We start from the raw sequence: 21,420 nt of genomic DNA, 5'->3' as shown, positions 1-21,420 counted from the left end.
ATAGTGTATCGCTTTGCACTGTAGCATGTATTGTAATAAAAAATAAGATACAAAACCGAAAAACGTAATTCAACATAAAAATATACTAACGTTACTATTTGTAGTGCGTTGAGGTACATACTGTGTCGTTATTTCACAAATCTAGCAGGAATGAGAAAGTGAAGAGCAAGCTTCTTCATTGTAGACGTTGCTAGAGTAAAACACTAGAATTGGCGCCAATACTGGAAAATGGGAGGTCAAGAATCCAAGTAAGAGGAATTGAAATAATAATGAGTATTAACAAGTTCAAGATTGGCTTTCCAACGGGGGATTGGACGCCTTGCCGATGATTCAGTATGCACGATGCTCAAGAGGAAGGCGCAATGACTTACTAACATAAGTTAGGACATACCTTTAGATGATGATGTTTGGGTATCTGTAAGTATAAAGTTGTTAGATTGTGCGGGAATTGTGTTTAGCTAACCGGCAACTATTGTAGTTTTGGAGCATACCCGAAAGTGCTGCAGAGGTTTACAGCTTCTTACATCCTGATCTTATTCGAAGAATACGTGAGTTCCAATTTGAGAACATTGAGAAATTGTTGCTCGTGTTAACGTCACGACTTTTTGCACTCAAAAATAACAAGCAGTTTCCTAATGTTGAAAGTGCTCCTGCAAGTGACGCTTTAAATTGTATTCGTGTGCTTACGCGCGTAATTCCATTGCTGGATGAACAGTCCAATCTGCGTCACTGGAATCAAAAGTTTTGGTGGAGCTTGCGTAAAAGAAAAATGAGATCTACGGAAAGCTCAGAGTTGGATTTAGCAAGTTTTACATCTGCTTTTGAAAAAGAACTTTCAACAAAAACTGAACATGATGTACCTTTCACTGGTTCTTCATCTATACAGCCGGCATCCGGTGATTCAGCCGCTCAAGAGCCCTCTAGCCGTAAACTTGGTAATCCTGTTGATAAATCATACGTATATGAGAAGACTTTAATGGAGGAACTTTTAAATACCTTGTGTAATCTTATGTTTTGTCGTGGATTTACGCTCCCTGAAGAAAGTCCGGAACAGTTCACATTTCGGATATGGTATGTACAGGCGCAGCTGACAAATTTTGTTTATACTATTGCTAAATTTTTTTAGGGATAAAGGAATAGGCTCCCAAGAGTCAGCATCAAAATTGCCAAAAAATTTACTTTCTAACCGAACTGAAGTTCTCCGACTGATCATGATTTTGATCTCCAACCGGGTTTATCAAGATGAGGAATCTAATTCTCATACTTTGACTTATTTGACTTATTTTTCTAATAAGCAGTTTAGCCTTATTTTTCTTTATTCGCTTATAAACACGGTAAGTAGTGCTTTACTAAATGGATCTTCGAATGTTAACTGACATTATTGTAGGCTATCAATTTGAGAGCTGAAAGCAGGAAAATTGCGTATTCCAATTTACTTTCTAACGACGCCAGCGGTTCTTTATCGAAACTAGCTTGTCAAGTGTTACTCATTTTTTGGGATTATACAGCATCAAAAGCATCTACACAATATTTTCTACGAAAGTATAATCTACCTTTGGATAGTCATGTTGAAAATCAATACAGAGCCTACTTTTCTCGGCTTCACCTACAAAAAGATTACGAATTCCTGGTTGATAATTGCTGTCGTTTACTGAATGTTCAGTTGCCTATCACATCCTACCTTCCTTTGTCACAAAAGCCTTCTATTCACTACCCGGAGCTAATTCTCCTTGTTTGGCAAGCAATTTTATACAACAATGTACGATTCACGCTTTGAGTTTACAGGTCTACTAACTATTTGTTAGAGATTCCGAGCTTATTTAACTACCTCTTCTTATGCTTCAGACTTTTTAGTTGCTATTCAATTTTACGCTTTACGATACAGAGATGAGCCTAAATATTCTGGTTTGGTCCAATTATGTCTTTTTATCGTTCATTATTTGTCTTCTGAGAAAGTTTTGTGCGAGAAATTAAACAGGCCTTGTTTAAATAGTCAGACTTTATTGACTTCTCTCGGAATTTCGGCTCTCTCGACCATTTCATACGCAGAATTTATCATTGTTGTAAGTTGATTGTTAACATTGAAGGGTTTCTAATATTTTTAGTCTAGTTTTCACATCACGGCAGTGAAGGGATCACCTCATAGTAGTCTGTCACCATTGATTTTATTGACGCTGTGTAACATTTCGCCTTTTCTTGAAAAATTATCTTTCCCTACATGTACGAAATTAATGCACCTCTTCTTCTCTCTTTCTTCGCCACGTTTTCTTATTCGTAATCCGCGTAATCATTTACTATTGGAATATTTACTGCAAGCATTTGCAAATATATTGGAAAACAAGTTTCAGGAAAATCCGAATTTTTCATACTCTATCTTACGGTTACAACACAAGTTTCTTTCTTTAAGGTCACTGACCCTAAGTTCAGCTTTGGATGAGGAACGAAAATCATCGTTTTCCCTTGAAACTTCAAGAAATGACGAAGTTTTCATAGACAAAAAGCCAACAAAGCCAGAAAGTAATGATTTGAATACTAATTCAGTGGATTCTGACCTTAAAGATTTCGTGTTCTTGTCATCCGCTAGCCGTACAAATAGTTCTTCCGACTTATCTTCGAAACTGATCTCGTTCTCTGTTCCTCCTGTTCTACAAGATGTATTTTTACATGAGCCTAGGGTTATGTCAAAGAAATTGAGGGGAAAGATTCCTGAAGGGCTGTCTGAAGCTGAAATGTTTAAAAGATGCACTTCCAACCCTTTTGGTAAAGATTTAGAGACGACCACTAATTCTTGGATTCCCACAGAAGCTTGGTTTCAGTCATGGCACTCAAAGCTCGAGATGGATGCTATTTTAGAAACTATATCCCAATTTACGCTTCCGGTATTTAAAAAAATCAGTGACGAGTCTGTATCTACTGATGATGCTGTGAAGTTTTTGTCGGAATCCAAGCTGAAAGATATTTTACCAAGGGCTCCTAATTTTCGCTATTTTTTATGGACAAATCTTATGAATGAATGGTTTGAGGGATTCATATGGTTTTGCACGCTTGATTTTGATGAAAAAGGTATGTTGGGATCACCAAATCTTTTCTCAGATTCTAAAGTTTATCGAAACCATGGTGATACAATGAAAGCATTGGGTGCAAAGTCAAAATCGAACACCGCTGAAGAGGCAATGAAATCAATCTTTGATAAACTAGATGGTGTCTATTCTCAGTTTTCGGGATCTCCCTCATCAACGAACTCCAAATAACAATGAATATTTATTATGACGAGTTTTATTGAATTATTATTTCCTTTTGGTCTTTAAAAAAGAATCTTTTAAGATTTCCAATAATGTATGTTATGCTACAATCTTCTGCTCCACTAATAACCTACTTATAAAATGAAAAAAAACTTGCAAATCAATCTACCCTCAGGCAAATTCGAAGAAAACAGCGCTGGTGCTCATTATCTTTACTTATTTGAGTAACGAGTTTGGAGAAGTGTCTCGAATTCCCTGACTCTTCGAATCTTTCTCCGTAAATTAACTAATTATCGCTATTGTATATACGTAAATACAAGGCTAATAAGAGGCTACAAAAAGAGTGAGTGTTCTCTGCAACTCCAGTATTTAAGCATACCGTTTTCATACTTTTCTATCGCTTCTTATGAAACCTTTGCTTGGTAGAAACCGAAAAGTCGTTCGAAGTACAGTTTTAAGAATACATCAACGATATTTAAGGTAGACAATGTATGAAGTATACGCTCAATTCAGTTCAATAAGTATATCAGCAATTTTAGAAATTGAAAAGAAATTCAGATTCAAGAGCAATTTCTTCAAACTACGAATTTTTGTAACTTCTCTCTTTCTTTTATAAACTCGTTTTATATGCTTATTTTAATTCGTTAATTCATAACAGGAAAGTCATCTCTAAAACTACAACCAAATCCCTCTTGAGATTAAATGTTCATATATATCATATAAACACTTCCCAATTTTTCCAAAGGTAATTATAGTTGGAACCGAGTATTGGGAGGAACTTTGCAATTTTGAGTGACTTGACGAGATTAGAATGACCGATCTAAAAAAAATTAATCAAATTCCAAAAGATCTTGTACGGAAAGTCGAGACTGGAGAAACTGTATCTGATGATCGCGAAATTTTGTTTTTTGAGGATGCAAATGTAAATTATAAAATTGACTTCCCATGTCAAGTAAATTGGGGACTTGGTGCTCTCTTGAATGTATATATAACGTCAAAGTCTTTTATTTTGTTTGATTCCGAGCAAAATTTCGGTTGGCGAATTCCATATAAGCTAATTACCCTGCATGCAAAACAAAGTAATCCAAAACCCTTTGTGTACTTACAGTTGGAGGGAGATCTTATGTCTTTATGTTCATGCAAAACGACGTCCGAAGAAGAGGAGTTTCTTAGAAAAGGAATCGTTGGAAAGAATGGCGAAAAAATCGTTATAGTTGACATACATGGCTCTTTACTCCATGCGAATGCTTCATCGATGTCTGAGAATGATTTCAAGTCTATGTCCATAACTTACACTACACCCGTAACAGCTTTGTTGCAAGACCAGTCTGGAAATGTATATAGATCTAAAAACATGAATGAACTTTCCAACCTTTACTCGTGCTTGTTTGGCCAAGAGCCTCCGTTTCAGATCAATGGCGCCGGAGAATTCTCTGAAACAAACGACGCCTCAGAAATTGAAGACGATACTGCATGGTCACCCGTTTTTGAGATAACTTTGTTTCTATCGGATTTCGATACATGTTACCAAGCTTTATGTGCATGTCAGTCTTTACATCCTGATCCACTCTCTGATGAAGAACAAGATGATTTTTCATTACTTTCCGATCCGAACCATCAATGGATTACAGCAGATAATTTGGATGAAAGTGCTAGCACTATAGAAATTGATACCGACCAAGAATACTCAAAATGGCGACGTACCGAGTGAAGAAATGTCTTGAGTTTGCTCGAAATACTTTGGAATTTACACTATGGTTAATAAAAATTCACACTAATTTATATTTTCCTGAAAATACTAATATAGCAAGCTAAACATACACATAGATGGATAATATTCAATTTGTAAATTCAGATATGATTGTCAAGTCGAATATATTGAAGAAGAATAAGTATATTAACCGGAAATAGGAAAAACATGAAAGATTACAGGAGGGCGTCTTTTCTGTAGTTCAATGAGAGTATAGAAAGGGGAGGGGGGAATCTGAAGCGTTATTATTTATAGGGAAGAGGTAAAGAAATCGTGTTGGAAGCGAAGAGGTGTGTATTTTTGATTGAAACTTTAACTTTTGTTGACAGCTGCGAAATATGGTTGCGTATACTATTAAGCAACGCTTCGATGTTGTCTTGTAATAACTTGTCATCGTAATCCAGTTTTCCAATCGGGATATTAATAACACCATTTGCTTCCCGATAATCCGTCATTTTCATGGCTGCTTCCACAGCAGGACCTATTTCTTCCACTATAGTACCGCGCTTCGTTGTGGGTAGCAAATGCTTTGGTCCTAAAATTTTAGCTACTTTAGGCAACAAGTGAGAAGCACTAGGATGTGCCAAACATTTTGAAAACTCTATTTCTCCCGCTATAATTTTTTGGACGAGATTCTCTCCTCCAGCATAAGTTGCACCGTGCTCTAAGGCCTCTCGTTCTGCATCCCCAACAGCTAAGACGCATATTTTAGGAATTTCATGAAATGGATGAGGAAATAACACTTTTCCTCGAACAGGTGGAAGTCCTCTTCGGGTGCGTAGACCCACAGAAAGAACGTAAGATCCATCAAACGGAACGGAAACACTCAAAGCTCGCAGATATTTGGTAGCCTCGGGTACAGTCATCGAGAAAGAAGAAGTTTTCTTCGATGCTTTTGCATAACCACGTAGCGTTTGATATGGAAGACTTCCCTTAATCTTCAGCGGATTATTCCATAAATTTCGGTTTCCAAGTATAAACCTAGGTATCGACATTTCTTTGGAATTATAATAAAAAAAGTAGCGAAATACAGTTCTTTAGTAATTTAGAAACAAACCTGAAGGTAACGCTATCAACTAATACCAAATAGTCCTTCTCTGCCAAAATAAACGGAAACTTGACGCAAATCGGATCTATTCTTTCCAATGTATTTTATTACAAAGAAAATGACTTGGTTTATATCTGTTTATTCCGAATTCACCTCAACTTTGATAGCTCTTGGGATGATGGGAGAAATAAAAAATTGGTACGTACGTCCTCGAGACACCCAGTTTTCGAATCTTTCGCAAAGGCTGGGATAGCATATGGATATAATTTAAGCAATTTTAAGATTAGAGTAAATAACTTCTTGATTGCAAACTACAATTGTGATAATCGTATTGCTGAAGGAGATGCGTTTCCGACTTTCACCGTAGATTCGAAGTTTTCTTTATTGGAATCCTGATACAATGAAGAGCTCATTTGTTTGACTTTTAAAGAAATATCTGGATCTGCTTTCAAATGATTCGCCTTGGGGAATGTATCTTCAAGTAGTAATTCATCTTCTTGATAATGAATCGGCTCTACTGTTACATATGTCAATGTCGTGCAAGTAGTTGCTTTTGCTCGAGGAACAAAACATGAACTCTTTAGCTTTTTACGGTTTAACATTTCCTCAATTTTTTTGAGGTTCTTAGCGATTGACTGAGACTTGATTGACATACGCTTTCTCGCAGGAATTTCAGTTGAATTCAAGTTCTCTTTCAAAGGGGATTTTTCTCTTTTTTCTTCCTTTGGCAAGCCTATCTTGGGTGTTGCAGTATCATGAATCTCATTACGGTTTTCGTCCATCGCATTGTCCCGTTTATTTTTATTCTCAGTTTTACTAGACTCGTCCAAGCTCTTGCTACTTTCAATAGTGTTTGTAATAGACTGAGTTGAGCTAAACGGAGTCTTTTCTGATTCCTCGGGTTTTCTTATAGTAACGGGAACCTTCTTCTCGGGACGCACAAAGATTGAAGATGGTGAACTATTGCTTGTAGCCCTTTGGTCTGCAAATAATTCTTGAAGACGGCGAATTCTGTCTGTTTTTCTTTCGGCAAAACACACAAAAATTCTTTTCTTTCCAATCATTGCGCCGTTTAACCTGTCCTTTGCTGCAATAGCTTCCTCTATGCGATGAAATGCTACAAAACCGTATCCTTTGGATATGCCTGAGTTTGGATAGCAAGCAAGCATAGAAGATGTTATATTACCGAATGGAGAAAATAATGCTTCTAATTGATCTTTTGTTGAAATGACAGTATCATCCAAATTTTTAACATAGAGATTGCATGGGTCAACAGGAGCGGAGTGCATCGTATTGGCTTGTAAAGATTCCCATTGGGATATTGAAGGAAGTGCATTGTTGTTCCTGGGGAAATTGTTTTTAGGATAAGCAGAAATATCGAATTGTTCTGCTGAGCTTCCCCATTGATAGCGTTCTTTGGTAGGTGAACCCATCATCCAAGTCATACCATGGTTATTTGCATCATTTTTAAAGTAAGAATTTCCGTAATTTTCTTGTGGAAATGGCCATAAGTTTTCAGTGGATGGGGTTAGGTTCAAGACGCGATTATTGGGATATGCAGCTTTTTTCATGCTCACATCAAGTTTACTACCATTATATTGGGATCCTCCTAGAATGTGAATTGCCTGATATATTAGTACTCATTCGAATCTTTGGATACACTTACCGATTTGCATGCTTCAAGCGAATCCATAATAACCTCTCCATATCTGTACCCTTTTTGATCTGTAAATTGGCTTACTGCAGTCCCTTTAACCGTTCCAATGGACTTAAAGCAATTGTATAAATCAATAGGAGTCATTTCAGCTGGGATGTTCATAACAGTTAAAGTGAACGTAGATGAGAAAGCAGTTGGCGCTGCTTGCATACTAAATTCCTCTAATCCTAGCGATAATACTGCTTCTTTAAAGTTTGAGTCTGATGAAACTGGAGTGTAGTTAGCTTTGTTTGATTGTTGGGGTTGAACTTCTAAGGGATTGATAGCTTTAGAATTAAAGGGTTTAGGAGAAGCGGGCTTTCCTTTTTTTTCTACAGTTTGAGAATTGTTTTCTGTAACCGGTTTGATTTCGTTACCCGATGTTTTAAAGTTTGATGAGTCAGTCATCTTTTTTTGACTCTTTTCAGTGAGTTTTGAAGGATTTACTACTCTTGCTTTGATAGATCTGCGTTTGGTCAGAATATTTATCATGGGACTTGATTCTTGGTCATACAATTTTCTTTTTCCAAGCACCATTCCTTTAGCATCCTTTAGAACTGCCTCGACGCCGTCGCGAGTAGAAAATCGGATGAAACCGTATTGAACTCCATTTCTTGGAGGCTTAAAGGTCTTTGATTTTTCTTTGGGGTAAAAGCTATCGAGCAGCCGACGAAAAAGCGAAACTACTTGTCCTAAAAGAGTTAGCTGTGTGTTTTTATTATAATGAATTGAATTGACATGAAGTCATCTTCAGTTGGCTTCTATACCGTATTTTGAGAAAAGGTTAATGATCTCTTCGTCTGAAACACGAGAATCAAGATTTCCAATATATATAACACAGCTTTCGTCTTCGTATTGTCCAGGAATTGACGCTTTTGAATTATTCATTGCTATTTGTGATTCAAAAAGGTGAAGGTTGTATTGCATGGATTTATTTATCCCCCACCTATATATACTAGTGTTTTGTTTACATTCGATTGTAAACATACTAACGAGGCGGGTCATATCAAAACAATATACAACGTAAACAAACAAAATAAACAAAACATACATTACGAAGCTATCAATAATTAACTTTAAAAAACTCTCATAAGATGCTTTTGAGACAGGGAAACGCCGGTTTTAAGCAATGAAAAGAAGAACTACTGTCTTCTTTAGTTTTCCCTGTAATCTAATACAAGTGAGAATGTTAAACCAATTTGTTCATCGACTATGAATCTGCATTTGCTTCTGTGATTTGACTAAGGTGTTTTTGTTTCTGTTTCTGTTTCTGTCTTTTTTTTTTTTTTTTTTTGTTCAAAACCCGCATGTGTAAACAGACTTCATAAAAAAAAAGAAAAAAAATAAATTATATTCATTGGGTTTGTTTCAAGAAGAAAGAAATGAAGCATGTTGAAATGTACAATCAACCTATGGGAATCTCCTTCAGAGCTTTTTGTTTACGTATTGCTACTTGTTTTATCTGTTTACACCGGCTGCCTTGGATGAAATCACGTTGAAACAAAAGGTAGAACTGTAGTTTAAGTTAATTCCTATGGACATATCATATTCACCGTGCAAGCGCTCGACTGCAAGACAATTTGAATAAGATATCATTTATTGATGGTTGGGTTATTCATCTGAGTATACCAACTATTAGAATTGTGTATAGCAAGTATATACTCAGTAGATTCAACTGAATTGCGATCATACATCCTTATTATGCATACATAGCCATCTCCCAGTATGCAATTGGAAAAGCGACGTGTGCAAAGAACGGGTACCGGCTCAACGAGTGTAAATTCTTTTTAAATCTTGTTTGTTTTATGTATTCAGAATCTGCAGAGTATCTTTTGTTCTACTGGCATTTTAAGCGACGGTAAACATAAGAAAGGTGACTCGAAAAACGACGATTTTCTCTTCGCTTTTCTATATGAGGTAGAATGAATCCTTATATTGCTTCAATAAAATTATATTCTAGAGGAAGATATCAAAACCAATTATGTGATTTTCACTTTCATAGCTGTAAAATCAGATGGTAAACATTGCTTCTCCATTGTAGTACTACTCTTTAGTATAATACATTCTTGCAAAGAAAACGAAAAGGAAAGCAGAAATTGACCTTGTGAACATCTTCTTTTACATTTATTATTAACCTTGCTGCCATACTCTTTGCATTTAGTCTCAAAATGATTACTTTGGTGTGTGTTGAGTACGTAAGGCCGACAATTGTACCTTGTGGTATAGCTCATCCTACGAGTAACTAGACTGGGACATTTGGCGGTTACCGGTTTTTCGATTAAATCAGTAGGAACAGTATTCTTTAAAGGTATAGAAGAGATTTTTTTTCTTCCTTATGATTAATTAAGGCGACACTATAAGGATTACATCCGTTAAGTAAAAATGCTGAAAATGACTTTCATGAACTGGGCGCCCAGGATGCTTTTTCTTCGAAAATATTCAACAAATGTAGCATCAAAGTCCATTACGACGTTCCAGACAAAGTTGAATGACAACCTTTCTAGGATGAAAAAGCTCACACAAGACCAACCTCATCTCATTTCTCGATTGAACGCCATAACGAATGCATTAACAGTAAAGACACCTAAACATCGTATTTTATTACAGTCTTTGACTTCTTCGCAAAATGACATTGCATGCTCCAAAACTATTTTACAAGCTCTCTTAACAAGTCCTTTTCTACCGAAAGTAGCCGAACTTGATGAAGCCCTAAAGACTCTTGGTCAGGAACCATTGTTTATTTCTTTTGCAGATACTCCTATCATTCAAAAGAATGCTCGATATAATTCTAGCCATCTTTCTATACCGAGCGATTTTCTTCAAGTTCATAACTTAGAGATCACTTATCTACCTGCAAACTATACTGATAATTTAATTTCAGCAACCTGTCATAGTACATACATGTGCTCTTCTTCCTATCTGAACATTGTTAATGATCGTGCTTCTCGTCCGGCTTCACATATAACTTATCTTTTGGACAAGGATTTGACGGATGCTGATCTGATTAAAAACGAGCCTCAAATTTTGCCCATATCCTCTCCAAAAGCGTTATCGGCCATTGAAATATTGCGCAAAGATGCAGGCCAGTTTGCCCAATATAAAGAGCTTTGGGATAGAAGCAACTTTCAAGCGTTACGAAACTCTTTTTTAACTGAAGACAATTACGAACTAGTAGAAAAGTTGTTGAAGTCATTTAAGGATGCAATAAGCTCAGAAAATGCTGGCCAAAAGTATATTACCTCTAAAAATAGCAGTAATTTCATGCTATCGTCTTTGGAAGAATGGGCCAAATGTTTCCACGCTGATACGGAGTCTTTTGAAGTTCAATTGAAAGCCTTATGGAAGAAACTTGGATTCTTGCAACTTTATAAAAATATTGACGCATGGCCTAATAGTCTAAAAGACCAACTTCGCAAATCCTATCTCAAGGAGTCTAAGTTGGAATTAGCATTCCTCTTGGGTGAATTATCGCGAAATGGGGATGACAAAAAGAACTTTTACAGTGCGATGAAAGACTTTCAGACATATCAGGAAACGTGTGAACAAAACGTTTCACAAAAGTTTCAAGCACTGAAAAAACAAACGTTGTACGTGACATTATTCCAAGGTTTCGGAGCTTTGGGCTCTTTGTATCTATATATAGTTGCTCATGCATCTATGTATAATTCCTTCAGTATTTTTGCTGTAACCTCTGTTTTAGGGTTCTACGTTTTACAGCGCAGCTCATCTAAATGGAAGCAAAGATTTTGGAAAGAGCAGCTGGAAGACAGTAGACGCTTCGAGAGAACCTTCCGACGTCAACTATTTGAAAAATCTTCCCTTTATAACCAAAATATACACCAAGAAAAGTTGAAAGCAGAGATGGATCTGCTATCGAGTCAGGTTGACGAATCTTTAAATTGCTTGCGCAATTTACGGGTTGCCTTGCAAGAATAAGTCTGCAATGTTACTAACAAGATTTAAGAGATCTTTTGTGGATTATTTTAAACTACACACGCAAGTGATATTTCTTACCGATAATTATTCCGTCAAGTTTAGACTTTGGATATATATGTTCAACGCCTCCCCTCTCTTAATGACATTTCCTTCTTTTATTATTTATTGTTAGTATTGAATAAAAAAGTAGAATTCTGTAATAGTCTTTCCTCCTTGAAGTTGTTCTCGAATGTCTACCATAACATTTACTCGGATTTCGTAATGATCCATTCACAATTTAGTTCTTAAATACTATACTTAGAAATTATATGAATCTTTTTAATTGACTTGTGTTTACTTACTATGCCTTACACTACTTTTCTTGTTACACTTTGGGATCAGAGGTCTTAAGATAATATGATCTTCTGTTTAGCCTTTACCAATATGCAAAGTAGACTCGCCCAACAGACATTATTTCCTCGTCTTACCATCCGTGGAATTCTTCCTCCAGTGAAATTTCAATCGAAATATTGCCATCCTGTTTTTTATCCCAGGTACCGTCAATATTCATCGAAGCTTCCATCTCAACGTCCTACAATCTCAAAGTCTCAAAACTTGTGGAATCGTTGTTTAAAGCTTGCAGGGAAACAAGCAGGAAGTTTTAAAGACAAACCGCTAAGTTATGCGGTTGCATTCTTATTCCTACATGAACTAACAGCCATTTTACCTCTTCCAGCATTTTTCTTCCTGTTTCATTCGCTCGACTGGACGCCTCCAGGTTTGCCCACTGAATATCTCGAAAAAGGAGCTGGCGTCGCTTCCAGAATTTTCGAAAAAATTGGATATAATATACCCATCGAACAAGTTTCTAAAGTCTTAATTGATGGAGCTGCTGCTTATGCCTGTGTGAAGGTATGATATCGCTTATTTTTGAGCTTAAATTTACTTTCGGTAAAAGTGTAATACTGAACAAAATATGTTCGGCTAAAGATACAGTTAAAGCTTGTTATTTTAGCGACTTTTTGTAAATATACTTCCTCGTATCACTGAGAAGTAACTAACAAAGAACCAGATACTCCTACCTTTGAGAATCTTCGCTAGTGTTGCATTAACTCCATTCTTTGCCAAGATTCTAAGTAAAGGTTTTCTTAATCTTTTCCGTAAACGATGACTACTCCATTTTCGCAGTCTGTTTTTGCCCAATCTCTTTTCGAAGAGAACCCAGCAAAAAATGTTGAAATCGTTGAGCCACCGACGCGAAACTCACCATTTCTTGTTCCAAAACGCCAAAAAGATGTAACTACAGACTTACGGCGCTCTAAAACCACCTCAGACGTTCATCCAGTCGCGTCGTCATTGGAAGATGCAAGTTCCAACGCGTCTACATCATCAAAATTGCTTCCTATTCAGGAAATTCCAAAACAACAAGATTACCCAGTGCCTCCTCCTTCTGGCTATTGGAAACATCCTGTTGTTGATACCGTCTCGAAACGTCTTCATGATCAGATCCCTACCGATCGCACTTGGAGCCGCATGATTTCTAATCTATTTGCTCTTATTTGCTTTCAATTTCTAAAATGTTTTCTTCCAAAAACAAACTCTATCAGGTTTGCTTCTTGGGCACTTCAATTCTTGCTGCTCCTAAATATCCTTGAGGCTTTTTGGCAGTTTATTCGCCCTCGCCCTACTTTTGATGATTTGAAGCTAAGTCCTAATCAAAGAAAGCTGCTTGGATTACCACCAGCTGATCCAAACTCCACTCACATCACAGGTCCTAGTTTCCAACCTTCCAGCAAGATGTCGAGTTCGAAAACTTTTCCTTCACAGCGAAGCACTACCTGGGCTTAGGTTTTTTTTATATCCAGCATTTACATCTATTTAATCAATATTTAATTCGTTGTCTGTACGAAAAGGCTTGCCTTCTACATTCTACTACGTGTCGTTCTTTTTAAATATCTCGCGGATAAAACAATCACGATCTGATTCTAATCCATGTCTGGACGTTTGTAAATTAGGGTCTTGTAATCATTTTCTCGATTCATCATATATCATTCCTTCTGTTGGTAATAAATTTTCAATAACATCTCTTTGAAAGAAATAAAAATTTCTCCGCTCGTCTTTCGTTTCTTATTAAACTTTACAAAAATCTGGGAAGTTCATACCTAATACATGACAAGTCCTGCCATAAATAATCATCTCAACATTTATTTAATAACGGAGAACTTTACACTAAATATAAACCAGGTTTCTGTACAATGCCGTCTTTGTTGACATTCACATCCCAGCTCTTAACACCGGAAACGCCGTGTTTGCGAATCTTGATCTTTTGGTGATTGACACCAATTAATATAATACGTTCCACCTTGATATGTTTCATAGACTCTGCATATTGTACGCCTGATTGAGGGTGTGGATGAGTATCGAAAACGTCCAATACACCTTCATTGAAAGTAAACTCCCGAGAAATATAAGCGCCCTTTTTATATTCAAATGAAGTACCGTCATCCATGTACAGTTCACCTCTAGCTGATCCCGTTTTGCCAGAAACTGCAATGTAAAGAGTATAAGGATCGTTGATAGTAAGCTCAGAGGCACGTCGTATACGTTCACGTGTAACTAATATATTACCTCCTCGTAACAAAATTGGAATTTTTCCTAGAGTAGCAGGAACGACATGTTTCCCTTTACCCTTAATCTCATCAAAATTGTAAAAATAATAATAAGTTTCACCGTCTGCGATATAAACACCTGTTTCAGTTACACCAGGTTCCAATACTGGCTTTACAAGAAGTCCAGAATCGCCTAAATAAAATTGATCATCAATATCAAATCCTTGTTCGTCTTCTGGATGTACTAAAAATTGAGGTCGGAGCACTGGTAGACCAGTCATGTGAGTTGTATGAAATGTCGTGTACCAAGTTGGAAGTAAACGGTAGCGAATTCCCAATAAATTGCGAATCATTGAAGTATAAGGCTCGCCATAAAGCCATGGCTCCCTACGCTTGGTGTCTATATGAGCATGTGCCCGGAAAAACGGATAGAAAATACCCAATTCGTACCAGCGAACAAAAAGTTCAGAATCTGGGTTTCCAAAAAAACCAGCAACGTCAGCACCTGAAAATGGCATTCCGGCTACTCCGTTTGTTAACACAGTAGCAAGAGATCCTCGGAAATGCTCCCAAGTTCCCAAAGTATCACCAATCCAGCTGGCAGCTAGGGCATTGGTGCCAGCAAAGAAAGAACGGGTGAGAATAAATGGTCGAATTTCCCCGTGATCTCGTTTGATCATTCCTTCGTAAGTGCTGTTAATACATTGGTGTCCATAAAAATTATGGATGTCACGATGCTCCCATCCGCCATGATGAATAGCATCACGATGCATAGATGTTTCAGGACCCTTGAAAACAGACGGTTCATTCATGTCGTTCCAAATAAAAAGATTTTTATCTGAGCCTTTAAACTTATCGTAAGAATAAAGATCTCCCCACCATTTCTGTCCTTCTAAATTAAAAAAGTCAACCCATATGGAATCTCCAGGCCAACATTCGGCATTATAGTTATCAACACCAGACGAATCCTTCACAGCAAAATCATTCTCTATCAACTCCTTTGATACAAAATAATTAGGATCGTTCTTAATGTGAGGATCGAGGATAACAACCATCTTACGGCCATTTGAATCCAGTTTTTTTAAAGTTTCTTGAGGATGGGGAAATGTAGCTTCATTCCAAGTAAAATAGCGACGACCAGATGTGTAATCGACATCTAACCATATAGCATCATACGGCATATCAACTTCATTGAATGTGTTGTCAACGTCCTGAACATCTTCTTCAGAGAAGTAGTTCCAACGGCACTGATGGTAACCTAAGGAAAACAAAGGAGGTAATTGAGTACGGCCAGTCAATCCTGAATATGCCTTATAAACATCTAAAGCAGTAGGACCTAAATAAATAAACACGTCCATCTTTCCTGACTCAGAATACCAATGAGTAGATGTCGAAGATGCATCTTTTTCTATGTCAATCCAAGTGGCGGCAGCATTTGACCAGAAGATGCCGACGTCTGAATTTCTCTTGTGCGCCTGCATAAATGGAATAGCACCATACTGACTCATAGGAGAGTCGACTTCATATTCAAATATATCAACATTATATAAACGGTAAGGATCGGTATATCCAGTCTCAGAATTATTTGTTTCCTTTAAAGAAAGTGATGAAGTATGTTCGGGTACACCATATACATGTTTATATCCAATGAAACTTATATCTAAGCCAAGACTCTCGGACCCTCGAGGCTTACTATCAAGAATATTATCAAACTTCTCCTCCCACATACCTAACGGTTCATCCTCCTGAGAGCGTTCGGAACGAGAACGGTAATGCTCCATGTTCAATAATTGACGCTGATTTAAGACAACTTCGACGTTACCGTCACGCAAAAATTCAATCATGAATGGCTGGAAATGTAAAATCATTGAAAATTGTTGATTATCGCCATAATCGACTTTCAGTAACTTTTTATCGTGTACTTTAACTTCCGGGCGTTTTGTATCAATGTGAATTCGACTCCCCAAATCGTGATATTTAGTAATATCGAATCTGTCCTTTCGAACTTTTACGCCATCGTAATCAACATCACCGTCCATGCGACGTTGTTCATCAAGTTCAAAACGAGTGCTTCCATCCTTTAAGAACGATATTGTAAATGGAAACAATAACTCATCCACTTTCTCTGAGACATGTTTCTTTAAAATACCATTGACAATTCCATCATTGAACCTGATACTAGAAGTATCTAATTGGAATTGAGCTTTGTAGTTAGGATCATATTTTTGCTCAGACGCAAGTTGCCGATTCCGTTTTGCAAATCCATCTTGAGCAGACGTACGAAAAACATGTCGAAAAGCAGCATCAGAGCTTCCAATTAAAAAGAACCCAATGGCGATCCATTGTAAAATCCATCTAAAACGTACCAAATTCATAATCTAAACATGGAAAACTTTGTTGGAATTGTTTCAAACTACAAGTTTTTTATCAAAGTTCAGTTTCTTACTGAATATAAAGAAAATGGCTCAAAATATATCACTAAAAGATAGCGTTTAGTCAAAAGGAGAATGGGAGTTGTTAGACACTCACTGTTATTACAGTGGGTGTGGGGACGATGATGAGCAAATGCAAATACCAAAACCATTATTTATGTGCTCATTTATACTATGCTTTATACTAAGAAAAAAAGTTTATTAACAGATTTTACAGTTAATATTGCGTACAGCTAAATTAGAATTATTCATCATTGTGTATTTCATTTACAGAAAAAATATACAACAGTCTATACTAAATAACGTAAATTGATAATTTATAAATAGATATTAGACGACGCCATAGACGTCTTTCAAAGCTTAAACAATTATTAGCAGACGTCCACATAAGATTCTGGCGATAAGTACGCACTTGAACATCGGAACTGAATATACTTAATCCTGCAGTCAGACAAATCTTTTTTGTGATGATTCCTGACTTGAATGTCCTGTGAAAACTTTTTACAAGCTTACCAAAAAACATTCATGATTATGCTCTTCTTAGTGGACTTAAGATGTTTCAAACAAAAGAAGGTAACGATTAACTTGAAAGCCTTCAATCAATGTCTAACCAATTCATCGAAACATTTTGTTTGAACGACGACTTTTAGGAATTAATCTTTGGTTTTGTCGTGAAAGGCGATATGCTTCCCGCAAATGATCAGGACTAAGCGGTCCACTATCTCCCCAATGATCCTGAATTTTTCTGGCCAGTTCAATCATCTCACCTACAAAGACTTTGGAAAAACCGGATATGACAATCGCAACGTTTGGGGTGACACTCTGGTTGAGGATTTGGTTGGCCAGCTTTTTGACGTTCGTTTTGTTGAGATTTGCTCTTCTAAAGACTTCATAACGCTGCATCTGTTCTTCATCAAAACTATCCAATAAATATCTTGTCCTAACTTTTTCATTTGTATCATCGTCTGCTTCGCCCGGTTTGGTTGTAACGTTGGAAATAGCGGCTGTTCCAAAGTCATCCCGATCATCTTCTTCCAATTCGTTTTCATCTTGTCGATTCCATAGTTCCTTTTCTTTTTCCTTGTTATTTACGTTAACATCATTCACAGGAGAAGCGGTTCGAGCTTTAGGTGGGATTCCAGAACTTGGAGATTCTGATCTTTCAAAACTTGCAGAGCTTTGCGTAGTAGGCAAAACTGAGCTTGATCCATTCCTTTTCATACTTCAAAAGTCAAATCCTCTGTTTAAGCGCTAAAAAAGCCTGATATGATGGGACTCTTAACTTTTATGTTACAAACGCCATCCACTGTAGCAAATTCCTTGTACTCTTCAAATAGCGAGCTATGAAGGATCTCGTAATTCTGAAATGAATATGAGGAACAATGGAAAACTAGAAGAAATGGTTTTGTTTGTCATTCATAGTCCAATAAATCTGAAAAATTCAAGAAAGTTTTGGGAGTTTCAAATTTAGCAAGTTCAACAATTCGGTATCACGTATTCGTATTTGCAAGGTCTTCTTTTCAATTTTGCAATCACAAAGTTTTTCCATATGTTTTGTACAAGCAACTAAAGACGTGCAAGGACAGACAATTTTTGAAAAGTAAGAATAAGCATTACAATACACACATTGCCATTGCTCATCTGTTTTCAGAGGTTCACGAACCAAAGCCTCGTTCAAGTGATATTGTTTTCTTATAAAGCTACGTTCGCTTTGCTCCCTCGTAATTGCTTCGCGAAGACAAGGTAGAAGCTCTTCATACGCTACCACATCAGTATTTTTTGTAGCGAGTTTATAAATTAAACGATCGTGCGAAAGTACTGCCGGTTTAAGAATGCTTTGGTACTTAAGAGCCCCTTCCAACGAGTAACCATCCAAAAGCCAATTTTTGGGAGCGAAATTAACAGCTTCATTAATATTAAATCCAAGGTTGATACCACCATGAAAGCACTTTGGAAAAGTGACGACAAAGTCGTTTGGAGTCTGGTCCACATAATATACTTTAACTCCCCTTTTCGTCAACTCTTTCGGATTAGCCATAGCAGCAAGCTGGTATAATAAATCAGGCTGAGAGGAAGATAAATCGGGCGCTATTTCATGAGCTGCTTCCTCAAACTTAGAAGCATCATTACCAGGAATACCATACCAAAGCTTTGTTTCACCAGAATGCTGATAGTTTGCTGAATATGTATAATTATCCTCTACGTGCCAACAAAACGTCGAAAAGCACATTCCGATGTATAGCCAAGGAGACGTAATTCCAGAAACTGCGTTCTCAACGTATCGAAGTAAAGAGCCATTCGAAGAAGCTAAAACGTTCAGATTCCATGGGTCTCTTGAATATGGATTTTTTGGTGTTTTCCGCCAGTGTGGAAAGGCACTCCCCTTGTCCATGGTAGATAAGTCGGCGCCATATTCAACCTCATAGGCTTCTTCTTTACTTTTTACTAACTTCCAATATTCTGCTTCCACTAATTCGTCACTTATAAGCGTTTGCGTATCAAATTTTGAAAAATACTCAGTCTTGAAATTATCACATTTCTTTTCAAACTCGGAAAGAGTATAAACATCACCCATTTCAAAACCAAATACATGAGGGGTTAGGATGCAATCTTTACAATATGACTCCTTACCAAGGCATTCAACAGAAAAATCAATTTTTCTTTGACAGCTTTCGCATGTTTTTGCGCGTTTCTTCCTCGCCGCATTCATCCCTCCGTTGTGTTTCTGAGTAGTAGTTTCTTCTACTGAGTCCGATTTTTTCCTCGAAGATCTACGAAATGAAACATCTTCTATTTTTTGTTTCCTTGACGACTTATCGGTAAGCGGTAATTCGTTATCCTCCACTTTTGTAAAAAGAGGTTGGTACTTATTTGCATCGGATGACAATGTAGCAACGTACTCTTCAAAAGGAGCAATGTATTTCGAGTAGATGGTCATTATTTCCTTCTCAGCCCCTGAAGTATTTGGTAAGTTCATAGATACAAGTACCCTTCTCCAACACTCCTTTGGAATTGCTGCTCCTTTTGAAAATCCTAAGCGTTCGAGAGAATTTCGTATTTGATATAGATCCACCGTGGTGTTAGCGATTATAAATATTTGTGGAAGCTCAATGCCTTTATTACAAAAATACCTGTACACGCGTTCATCATATGCTGCAGATTCCCGGAATCCTAAATCCATCATCCGTAAATCTTGGCGTCTTGCACGAAAAGTAAATTTATCCATGTCCAATTCAAACGATGGTTTCCAGCCACTAGGAGGTACTATCTTGACAATTCCAAATTCTTTTGCAACTGGTGTAATTTTTTGAATATATCTGATTGCGTCTTTGAATTCTTCATCGGTAGGGTAAAATGTTGGTGCAGGAGAAAGGCCTACTGCTGAAGGACGATTCTGATAATTGTTCAATTCTGAATTTTCCGAATACATAGCATTCCTCCGCCTTGTTGTTTTACGGTCTGTAAGAGTTTCCTTTGACGAAGGTTGATATGCAACCTGGGTAGGTCGTGAATTGCGAACAGAAGAATGACTCATAATCATCGAAGTGTTTATAGTTCAGGATACCTCTCAGAGAGCAGGTACTATTTTCACTGTCTGAATAGACGGGGCTAGCACAAGTAAACAACGGTAAAGAAATGCGAAGAAATTACAAAAAGCTTTGTTTCATTTAAACTTCACAGTTTTAAATAAATTCTTTATTGATGCATTAAAAAGGATAAACACGTTTAGATTTCGAGAGACAATAGTTTCAATTGACCAAAATTGTGTTCAGTAAGTCGTTTGGTGGTTTCGTGTAATGGGAGGAGATCAGACAATGCGAGACGAAGAGCGATTATTCATTCCTACGGATCCAAGCTTTAGTTTCATAGATTTTGATATTAAAAAACTATTTTGAGCGGTTTTTACGCACCTCATGTGAACCGAGGAAAGTATAAGTTTCAGAGTAGAGAGTAGAAGAAAGAAAAAGGAAAAAAGTACCAGCGGATTTTAAAGATTCTTTTAAACGAAATTAAAGATTGGGAGAACGAATCGGTTGTAAATAGACCGTTTGAATTCGATGGTCGACGTATAAAGGTTCTACTTCATTAAAATGAATGATGGGAGCCATTTTTGGTTTTCTAGCGCGTATGTAAGTAAGTTATAATTATTAGGTAAATGAATTGAATAATACCCTCTTCTCAAAATAGTAACTTGCTCTGCGATCCACCAAGGGGAAGTTGTACAAAGTGTTTCATATATGGAGAGTCGTACTTTCTTTCCAGCATTCATTGAGAAAGCGTAATCAAACTTGTGATAACCTTCAGGAAGGAATTTAGCTGTGCCATTGTGTATTTCTATATATTTTCATGGGTCAGTTGCAATTGTTCGGTCATAGTAATTTAAGATTCACGCAGCATTTCAAAAGTCTTGTATTTACTTACGCCAAAGTGCAATTAAATGAGAGGGAACTGTTTCATCAAAATATGCGCATTTCCCACGAAACATGTTTCTATAAAAATATTTGCTGTAAGATTGTTTACGGTTTACGCGTCATTATATAATACAAGAACGCGTCGCGCAGTCTTTTCAAAAGTTCACAACTTTCGATAAAACTAAAAAAGGAATTGATTCAAAAGAGTTTTTTTTCTACCATGAATTATATATGGTTGTATATATTGCATTCTCTCGTATATTAGTCAAGTAAGCTAGTTCAGCTCAATATGATGATGCGTTATATCCCAAAAGAA

At 36.9% G+C, this 21,420-nt stretch overlaps 11 protein-coding genes across 11 annotated transcripts; 5 read left to right on the top strand and 6 right to left on the bottom strand.

Annotated features, from left to right (window-relative positions):
- Positions 1-134: 134 nt before the first annotated feature.
- On the top strand, positions 135-3,766 carry SOCG_01509 (dymeclin 3). The gene is made up of 8 exons (XM_013164462.1): positions 135-248; positions 291-333; positions 385-417; positions 479-1,071; positions 1,127-1,334; positions 1,388-1,759; positions 1,806-2,063; positions 2,106-3,766. The coding sequence occupies exons 1-8, from the start codon at positions 229-231 to the stop codon at positions 3,249-3,251; spliced, it is 2,673 nt and encodes an 890-aa protein (XP_013019916.1). The 5' UTR covers positions 135-228; the 3' UTR covers positions 3,252-3,766.
- Positions 3,767-4,053: 287 nt separating this feature from the next.
- Positions 4,054-4,953, top strand: SOCG_01508 (uncharacterized protein; the record flags this gene model as incomplete). The annotated part of the gene is made up of 1 exon (XM_013164461.1): positions 4,054-4,953. The coding sequence occupies one exon, from the start codon at positions 4,054-4,056 to the stop codon at positions 4,951-4,953; it is 900 nt and encodes a 299-aa protein (XP_013019915.1).
- A 284-nt stretch (positions 4,954-5,237) lies between these two features.
- Positions 5,238-5,987, bottom strand: SOCG_01507 (ribosomal protein subunit L1; the record flags this gene model as incomplete). Its single annotated transcript, XM_013164460.1, has 1 exon — positions 5,238-5,987. One exon carries the CDS (start codon positions 5,985-5,987, stop codon positions 5,238-5,240), a length of 750 nt encoding a protein of 249 aa, XP_013019914.1.
- A 364-nt stretch (positions 5,988-6,351) lies between these two features.
- Positions 6,352-8,624, bottom strand: SOCG_01506 (poly(A) binding protein Crp79; the record flags this gene model as incomplete). Its single annotated transcript, XM_013164459.1, has 4 exons — positions 6,352-7,665; positions 7,707-8,202; positions 8,251-8,428; positions 8,504-8,624. The coding sequence occupies 4 exons, from the start codon at positions 8,622-8,624 to the stop codon at positions 6,352-6,354; spliced, it is 2,109 nt and encodes a 702-aa protein (XP_013019913.1).
- Positions 8,625-9,781: 1,157 nt separating this feature from the next.
- SOCG_01505 (meiotically upregulated Mug99) lies at positions 9,782-11,869 on the top strand. Its single transcript, XM_013164458.1, has one exon. It carries the CDS (start codon positions 10,119-10,121, stop codon positions 11,670-11,672), a length of 1,554 nt encoding a protein of 517 aa, XP_013019912.1. The 5' UTR covers positions 9,782-10,118; the 3' UTR covers positions 11,673-11,869.
- Positions 11,870-12,095: 226 nt separating this feature from the next.
- On the top strand, positions 12,096-12,569 carry SOCG_01504 (uncharacterized protein; the record flags this gene model as incomplete). The annotated part of the gene is made up of 1 exon (XM_013164457.1): positions 12,096-12,569. One exon carries the CDS (start codon positions 12,096-12,098, stop codon positions 12,567-12,569), a length of 474 nt encoding a protein of 157 aa, XP_013019911.1.
- Positions 12,570-12,818: 249 nt separating this feature from the next.
- On the top strand, positions 12,819-13,499 carry SOCG_01503 (nucleoporin Pom34; the record flags this gene model as incomplete). Its single annotated transcript, XM_013164456.1, has 1 exon — positions 12,819-13,499. One exon carries the CDS (start codon positions 12,819-12,821, stop codon positions 13,497-13,499), a length of 681 nt encoding a protein of 226 aa, XP_013019910.1.
- A 376-nt stretch (positions 13,500-13,875) lies between these two features.
- On the bottom strand, positions 13,876-16,635 carry SOCG_01502 (glucosidase II Gls2; the record flags this gene model as incomplete). The annotated part of the gene is made up of 1 exon (XM_013164455.1): positions 13,876-16,635. One exon carries the CDS (start codon positions 16,633-16,635, stop codon positions 13,876-13,878), a length of 2,760 nt encoding a protein of 919 aa, XP_013019909.1.
- A 672-nt stretch (positions 16,636-17,307) lies between these two features.
- On the bottom strand, positions 17,308-17,913 carry SOCG_01501 (transcription factor TFIID complex subunit Taf11; the record flags this gene model as incomplete). Its single annotated transcript, XM_013164454.1, has 1 exon — positions 17,308-17,913. The coding sequence occupies one exon, from the start codon at positions 17,911-17,913 to the stop codon at positions 17,308-17,310; it is 606 nt and encodes a 201-aa protein (XP_013019908.1).
- Positions 17,914-18,133: 220 nt separating this feature from the next.
- SOCG_01500 (histone demethylase Jmj2) lies at positions 18,134-20,233 on the bottom strand (the record flags this gene model as incomplete). Its single annotated transcript, XM_013164453.1, has 1 exon — positions 18,134-20,233. One exon carries the CDS (start codon positions 20,231-20,233, stop codon positions 18,134-18,136), a length of 2,100 nt encoding a protein of 699 aa, XP_013019907.1.
- Positions 20,234-20,702: 469 nt separating this feature from the next.
- Positions 20,703-21,262, bottom strand: SOCG_01499 (bouquet formation protein Bqt2; the record flags this gene model as incomplete). The annotated part of the gene is made up of 3 exons (XM_013164452.1): positions 21,115-21,262; positions 20,865-21,027; positions 20,703-20,811 (listed from the first exon to the last, which is right to left on the bottom strand). Exons 1-3 carry the CDS (start codon positions 21,176-21,178, stop codon positions 20,703-20,705), a joined length of 336 nt encoding a protein of 111 aa, XP_013019906.1. The 5' UTR covers positions 21,179-21,262.
- Positions 21,263-21,420: the final 158 nt, after the last annotated feature.

This window comes from Schizosaccharomyces octosporus (assembly GCF_000150505.1).
Source record: "Schizosaccharomyces octosporus yFS286 unplaced genomic scaffold supercont6.3, whole genome shotgun sequence".
Classification (NCBI taxonomy): domain Eukaryota; kingdom Fungi; phylum Ascomycota; class Schizosaccharomycetes; order Schizosaccharomycetales; family Schizosaccharomycetaceae; genus Schizosaccharomyces; species Schizosaccharomyces octosporus.
Note: the sequence above shows the minus strand (reverse complement) of the source record. Positions and strands in the feature narration are given on the sequence as shown.